The sequence below is a fragment of the Seriola aureovittata genome, chromosome 8 (genome assembly GCF_021018895.1).
Source record: "Seriola aureovittata isolate HTS-2021-v1 ecotype China chromosome 8, ASM2101889v1, whole genome shotgun sequence".
Taxonomy (NCBI): domain Eukaryota; kingdom Metazoa; phylum Chordata; class Actinopteri; order Carangiformes; family Carangidae; genus Seriola; species Seriola aureovittata.
The window spans coordinates 11276220-11283964 of NC_079371.1; the positions used below are offsets into that span (position 1 = coordinate 11276220).

The 7745-nt window shown below is 41.1% G+C and overlaps 1 protein-coding gene across 2 annotated transcripts; it reads right to left on the reverse strand.

Moving 5' to 3' along the window:
- On the reverse strand, positions 1 to 7574 carry nox1 (NADPH oxidase 1). 2 transcript variants are annotated; one of them, XM_056382239.1, is made up of 13 exons: positions 7431 to 7574; positions 7129 to 7224; positions 6445 to 6555; positions 6008 to 6092; positions 5160 to 5305; positions 4231 to 4424; positions 4003 to 4129; positions 3801 to 3893; positions 3468 to 3709; positions 2118 to 2280; positions 1752 to 1898; positions 1519 to 1643; positions 1 to 1178 (listed from the first exon to the last, which is right to left on the reverse strand). In XM_056382239.1, exons 1-13 carry the CDS (start codon positions 7473 to 7475, stop codon positions 1052 to 1054), a joined length of 1701 nt encoding a protein of 566 aa, XP_056238214.1. In that variant the 5' UTR covers positions 7476 to 7574; the 3' UTR covers positions 1 to 1051. The 2 variants fall into 2 exon arrangements, with proteins under 2 accessions (XP_056238214.1, XP_056238215.1); XM_056382240.1 differs by lacking the exons at positions 7129 to 7224; positions 7431 to 7574 and having other exon boundaries at positions 6403 to 6555.
- Between the last annotated feature and the right edge of the window lie 171 nt (positions 7575 to 7745).

The window sequence follows — 7745 nt, forward strand, 5'->3', positions numbered from 1 at the left end:
TGTTTTTATTCATCATTTATTCAAAAAGAGTTGGGAATATATACAAGAAAAGTCTATTAAAAACAGTAGATTGTGAAATAATGTCAATTACCAAGCTGCTCCTAGTCTTAGAAGGATGATTGGAACCAGGCTACGTGACTGACAGTCTATCATTCAGATGAGGAAATAGCAGCCAGTTTAACAGGTTATAACAAATCGTGTTCAAAGAACATTTGCTTACCCAGGAAAGCTCAAATGGAAAAAGGATGTGATAAATTGCTCACACTCACAACTTGGTTGTTTGATGGGAAATAATTTATCATCACTCATTTAATCATTTGTCATTTTGCAAGAAAACAAATGATAGAAATTCACTGGTTCCAGCTTTAAATGCGATGATTTGCTGCTTTTCTTTGACTTACAGGAAAGTCAACTCAATCTTTGTGGGCTTTGGACTCATGGTTGGATAAAACAAGACATTTTTACAGACAAAAGAAACTGATGGGTAGTTTTCATTATTTTTTTTTTTTACATTCACAAGAAAATCACAGGCAGATTATTCAACTGTGGAGTTAAATGTTAGCTGCTGTAGTAGCCAACTGTAATTTACCATATGTACCTGAAAGCGGCTCATTTAACTGTTAATCTTTCTTTGTGCAAAAAAGGTATTTTTCCACATGATGAACTAACAAATGTACAGCAGTGACAAAAAACCCTTGAGGTCCTGATTCCTCCTTATCAGTAAAATTCTTCCTTATAATCTTGTTCAAGTGTGAAAGGACTTCACAAGAAAGTTAATGATACACTGAGTTTACAGGCCTAATTGAGCATGTAAGTCATGAATCATGTTTCTATCAAGGTTTAAGATGGAAAAAGAGGTTGGTCCCTGAGTGGTACAGAAATAGAAACATGCTATGCCTTTTCATCAGTGTGCAGAATAGTGTGTCAAAACACACCCAGCTAGTGCCTCAGGTTGTCAGGTAGCTTTGTCATAGTTAACCCACAGTGAATGGAATAAAAAAACAAAAAAAACAACTTCCTCTTCAAAAAATCCCACTTGCGGGTTCTCTGCTCAGAAGTTCTCCTTGTTGAAGTAAAACTTGGTCTTCCGAGGATCCACGTCGGAGTATTTGACGCATTTCTTCTCCAAGACTTTTCCTAGAGCTACAGGGCCGCATAGGAAAGTTCCCACCACAGACCTGAGGGCATGAAAAGAGAAGAAAAAGAGTTAGATTTCAGAGGTTAAAGTTTTAATGTGAAATGCGCATCGCAAGCAGTGATGGAAAGTAACTAGAGTAGAATTACTCAAGCCTTGTGCTATTTTCTGCTGCTTTACACTTCTACTGCACTATTTCAGAGAGAAATAATGTGCTGTCTTTAAGATGCTCAAAAAGGAAACACACAATTAAGGTCAACTCGGTATTGTACTTAATTACAGAGCTTGAGTAAATGTACTTAGTGACTTTCTACTAAGGGAATTTTATTAATTAATTAATTAATTAATTAATTAAATGTTTTAAAAATAGGTTTTTATCCTACATGGGGTTCTCTTTGCGGACTTGTTCGAATTCCTTGTCCCAGATGGGTCTGCCATAGTGAGTTTTCTGTTTGAGCCCAGTGACCGCATCTGTGTCCTGATCGAAGCGAACCCTCACATGATGAGCCTGTGACGAAATATGGAGGGAAAAACAAAAGGAGAAAACGCGGCTGAGTTTAGGTGGAAATGACCTCACACTGTTTATCTGGACTTGAGGAGTGATTCACACACTCACAGTGCTCTGATCCCATCCGGTCAGATAGAGTTTGTAAGTGAGGAAATCCCCCATGCCTCTCTCCTCCATCTCTTTCTCCAGCACCTGCAGGAGGTCGGCAAACCACTCAAAGGCGTGTGTTTCCCGGCAAAGCCAGTAGAAGTAGATCTGTAACCAGGAAGCAGATGCAGGAGTGTCAAACATTGTTCCTCTTACAAAAGAGTTGGCAAAGCTGCTGCTGGCTCCTCCTCTGACATGGGTGCATTCGGAAGACACACAGTACTTTGTATTTCAGAGACAATAGCATGTCATGGTGAAATGGATACATGTGTTTAAAAGGTGAAAAGCAGGATCATGGTGACACGATGAAAGCGTTTGGGTTGTTACCTTCCTGGTGCGCAGTTTAGGGTTGGATTCTTTGAACTTGTACCAGATGGATTTGAGGATGGAGGCAAAGGGAGTGACTCCGATACCAGCACCGACCAGCATGCTGACCTCATAGTCGAATACGTCCTCGCTGGCTGTGCCAAAGGGCCCATCCACTCCCATTCTGAACAAAGACAATGAATAGACTGTGCTATCAGGGCAAATGAACTACGGATGAAATCTAAAACATGAAGAAGTTATGGGCACAGATGAGTTCAGTGTTGACCTTGGAACACAGCAGCTAAGAAAACTTTTGATTACTGTTTATCTTTTAATGGGTCAAGTATGCAGTTTGGGAACATTTACAGCCAGGGCTTGTTCACGCAGCCCAACCTTATAAGCTCAAACTATTATGCAATAATCTAACCAGGAGGTCCATTAAGTAGCTGTTCTGGAGCTTTCAACCACATCAGGTTCTTTCATTCTCAGCTTTTAAGCCAACATGGATAACAAGTCCTTTAAATACCCAGAAAAAAAATGGAAATTTGAAGATCTACTCTTCCATGACAATTGGACAAACTCCATCTGCTGATACTGATGTGACATGGTCGATATGATTATTCATATGCCTGAATCGCCAGTGATCAAAACTGTGCATCTGTGCAGGACCTCAAAATAACTGTCATAACCAAGAGGGGTTGTAGATTAAACAGTTTAAACCCTTTCAAAGTTACACAAGTCAGACAGCCAGGAGGAATCAGATCCTCTCCCCGCCGTTTGTTTTGTTGGTTTTTAAGTGGGGCAGCGTGGATTTATTTTTGACTTTAATAACCACACAGATGGTGGAGGCCTGAGTGTAATGGTTGTTTGGTGATTACATTTCAAATCATATGAGTATCATTGGAAACACTGGAACATAGTGTGGTTTTTACAAATGTTTCCTTTTTGTTGGTTTTTGTTTTGTAGTTTTCCTTTCCATGTGTTCTCCAGTATTCTGTTCATTTGTGTAATAATAATAATAATAATAGAACAATAATAGAACGAGACAGCAGAAAATGTCCCCTGTACTTTAAGACGATTATTTATACTTGTAACTTTGTTGATTTTATTTGTGTTCTAGTATTGTGTTCGTGTAGCTTTGTAATAGTGGGGCCCTGCAGGATATTTGTTGAAGCTTCTGGCAATTTCTGTGAGGCATGTGGTTCATGATGATTTGAAATCAACCAAATGGATTCTTTTTGACAAAATGCAAATCAAATTCTCTTAAAAGCCGCACAAAAGGACCAAAGAATGTTGATTTCCACCACGGAGCTTGCAAAATTAAAAGATTGTTTTTCAGATTTTTCTTTTCTTTCTTAAGGAAGTACTTACTTTGGTCCCTGCGCTCCCTCTGGTAGGTTCTGCACGATGTCGATGAGTTTGTCGGTCCAGTCCCCGGCCGAGCGGATGTGGACGCTGAAGAAGTCCTCCTCGGGAGCAGAGGTCATGGTGAACGGGTGCCACTCCAGCTGAGAGATGGCCGGGCAGTTGAGGAAGATGTACTGACCCACGTCCATCTTGAAACCGCTCTTTACCAGCTGCAGCTCCAGCACTTTGGACGGCCGCATCACGATCTTGAAAGTGAAGCAAACCGATTTAGTGACTGTAACCTCGCTTTGCCGAGCGACTCAGAAGCCAGCAGGTTAAATCGAGAATCAAACGTACCTTCCTGTATGTGACTCTCTGCATGTAACGAATGAAGCGCACCAGACGTTCACAAAGATACAGGATCATTGGACCAATCACCCACATCCACGTCTATAAAAAAAAAAACAATAGAAAGTGTGATGAAATTACTGACAATTCACTGATGAAGCTTCTACTGCAGTTGTAGTGATTAAGTCATTTGAAGTTGAAAAAGACAAACCTGTGGGAACCCTCCGGCAAACTGAGGGATGGGACACTCAGGAATCCGTCCCCATTCATCACTGCGGTCTTTACAAAAGGTGACGTTGTGCACCGGGTCTGTTGTCTGTTGACTCCTCACAATGCGTCTGCAGGTGAGACACACGAGTAAAACCAGCTTGCAATAATAACAACAACAACAATAACCGCGCCTCCTTACAAAGAGACAAACAGAGTCCTTCTCCCTTACCCGGCGCCGTGAAAGACGAGACCGGCGAAGAAGATGATGAAGAGATGGTGTGTGTACCAGAAGACTTCAAAGTAGCTGCGTCTGATGACCTCCATGGAGGAGGTGATGATGAGGATGAGGGCCAGAGTGATGATGACACCCGTCAGGCCAGCGATGGTGGTGAAGACAAAGTACGTTGGGATCTGCTGCGGATCCTGAGACACAAGAAGAAGAAGAAGAAGAAGAGGAGAAGGACAATTTGGACACATGAGCTTTTGTTTACAAGAACGAGAGGAGAGAGAATATAGATTTATTTATATGAGCCAAGTTAATGGATTTCAGGATGGGACTGTCCATCAGTGAGTTGGTTGGTCCAGCACTTTGGTCCAGACTGAAATATCTCAACAACTATTGGATGAATTGGCTCAGACACTCATCGTCCCCAGAGGATTAATCTCACTGACTTTGGTGATCTCCTGACTTTTTATCCAGCACCACCATGAGGTTGAAATTTCTGGTTTTTAATGAAATCATTCTCTCTTCAGAGTATTTCCACCTTGGGATACTTTCTACTTTAATTCCACCACATTTTAAACAGAGGATAAAAATGTCATTTTACTCCATCACATTTGTCTGATGGATAGTTTGTATTTATAGCTTGTTTCCCAGATTGAGAGTTTACATTTTGTGTGAGATAAATACAGTTTTTGCCATGTTAAAAACTACATAAATGTGAAGTTTGGAAGCTCAGACACAGTCTAAAAACACTGGCAAATTGACTAAACTCAGATATGACTATATCATCGTTCAGCTGACCTAATAACAAGACAGAAAAAGCAAGAAAATCCCAGAAACAGGAGATACGAGTGGATTCTAATTTTGAATCTTCACATTTGGGAATCTATCTGATTTCACTGCGATAGTTTCATTATAATGAGCTGATGACTTACGATGTCTGTTTTGCGGATTGGGTTCAGGTAGGTGGTGTTGTCTGTGTCCTCCAGGTTGGACAGAGCAATGCTGAGTTTGTCATAAACTCCTTGTCTGCTGTTGTTGTACCACTCCACGTTCAACAAATGGGCAATGATGTGAACGGCTGTCAGAGCACAGAGAGGAGACACATTACTGTAGGTTTCACGTAGTTATTAAAACACACAAATACCGGTCATTTGGACTTGACTGAAAACTGTATAAAATTGTGTTCTGACCAGTAAAACAAAAGAAATCTGTGTGTTCTAAAAACCATGGATTTAAACTGTTTGCACTTGCTGCCGTTATTTTCTCTTATCTTTGAAAAGAAATGCAGAGAACACTTTTAAACAGACCTTGGGTCAATATTTATTTTGGACTTTGTTTGCCTCCCTCTCCCCTTGTCAACATGTTAGCATGACTCTTCCAAACACTTTGACTTGTCTGTGTATTTCTCTGTTTGTCTGTCTGCGTGGTGATGGAGGAAGGAGGGTGGGAAGGCAGAAAGATAATTTTTTTCAACTATTCTGTGTCACCCTCTGAGTAAATTATCAGGGCAACGCTGATAAGCTATAGGTAAGGTTTGCACAAGGTGGAAAATGCACCAGAACTGAGCACTAAATGTACCAGAGCAGAAAGCCTGTGAATTGTGTTGCATTTGTTTACTTTCTCCCTCCCTCTCTCTCTTTTTTTTCCCCCTTTATGAAGAAACGTATCTCTGGGGACAATGATTCAATTTGACATTTGTGTTTGTTAAGAGAGCTGAAGGACACAGGTAAACCTAAACCTCTTGTTGAAATGCCTCTGAGCGGTGCATGCACTGGCTCACCTGTCATCAGCCCTATCATGTACGCCACCAGCTTGTGAAAACTCAGATTTTTATCCAGCTGTTTCCTCATTGTTCTTCCACAACACTGCAAAGAAAAAGAAAAGAAGTAAATGGATGGTAAAATATTTTGCAAAGGACGTTGTCCAGATACCCATCCAACCTGGTGATACTCTTTGTTTTAAACAATATTGCTCAAAGAGCCATTTTACAGAGCCTGTCACACACACTGGCTCCACAAAAATGCCGGAATAAATAAACAATAACATTAAATGAAACATTTGGTAAGGTGAGTGGGTGTGAAATTATCACATATACGTTTCCTGGATGTGCAGCAGCCAAACTAGTTGTGCGTCATCACGCAAAATACTCATGTGTTAAAGACAATGAGAGCTCACCTCGCCCTGCTATGACATGTAGCCTAATCATTGCAACGTTACCATGAAGGAGCCTCGGATCAGAGAAAGCAGGTTCCTGCACACCGGGAGGAGGATCAGCAGGCAGTTGAAGTTGAGGACGGCAGCAGGAGCTCTGGCCCACGCCAAGGCCGCCTGAAACAAAACACACATTTATTCATGAGTCTGACTTACCTGAGTACATTTACTTGATACTACTACATCATTTTTTATGGTCCTTTATACCTCTACCCCACTATTTTTACACAGGCACATTTATATTTATCTGATAGCAAGTTATTAGTTACTTTCATTTACTTTTACCCTTTGATATTGTCACATTTCAGATGAGTTGTTGCTTTTCCACCATAAACAGATTTCCATATGGTTTTATTTAAATGACTGTTAAAGGTCCAAAGTAAAGGTGACTGCAGAAACAAATATTAGAGAAAACTGTGACCAGCTACAACAGGTACATTACTCATACTACAAAGTATAAACAATCTAATAATGTCATCTACAATAACAGCTCAGTCATATGAGCCACTTCTCTGCAGTCCTGTGATACTTTAGCTACATTTTGCTAGTTCTTCTGTAGTGCTGTACTTTCACTTGTAATGGTGAATCTTTACATCGTTGTACTTGTACTGAAAAATAATGAAGACATGGGACACATGTGACACATGTGACACCTGCTCTCCGGGGAGCTGCTGCGTTCTCTCCACTCACCCCTAATAGATGACGGGTGTAGAAAAACTGCGGCCCCAAATCGTAGAAGAAGTAAAACCAGACGAAAAGAAAGATGTTGATGCCCATCCAGACCACCTGCAAACACAGCCACGATCAATGTCTCCAATACAAAACTATCGCAGACTTTCATAGGAAAATGCATTTGTATCCTAGATGGTGTTTTTATTTTTTCGGACACTCGGGCATTTTGCGCACAAAAGCTGTGCGTAAATTCTCACTCTTATCACCGTTAATGCGATTTCAAAGACGGAATTCCTGGAGCGTAAATACGAGGAACTCACCAGTATGAAGGATGTAAGTCCATGATTGATAATCCAGTTCCCCATGCTGAGCGCGTTATCTTTACTCGCAGCAGCTTCCCTGCATCCTCAGTCTGCCTGGACTTTGTTTTTATTTTATACCTTCCTGTCAGGACTCCTCCCTCCTGCACAGGTGAGAAACTAAACTTGCAGCAGTCGCGTTGTGGAGGAAGTGCGGGGGACGAGTTCCCATCCCTTAGCTGAATAACCACATTCCTCTGCTGGACAAACTGAGACTGGTAGAAAAAAAAATGTGTGAACGTCAGGAATGAGGAAGTATCTGTTGCAACATGGAGG

Excerpts from the sequence above, each read along its gene's own strand:
- nox1 (XM_056382239.1), bottom strand. The coding sequence starts at position 7,475 with ATGGGGAACTGGATTATCAATCATGGACTTACATCCTTCATACTG. Across the intron at positions 4,425-5,159 it reads CAATCCGCAAAACAGACATC|GATCCGCAGCAGATCCCAAC; the intron begins GTAAGTCATCAG and ends CTTGTGTCTCAG. Across the intron at positions 3,894-4,002 it reads TTGCCGGAGGGTTCCCACAG|ACGTGGATGTGGGTGATTGG; the intron begins GTTTGTCTTTTT and ends TTTTTTTTATAG.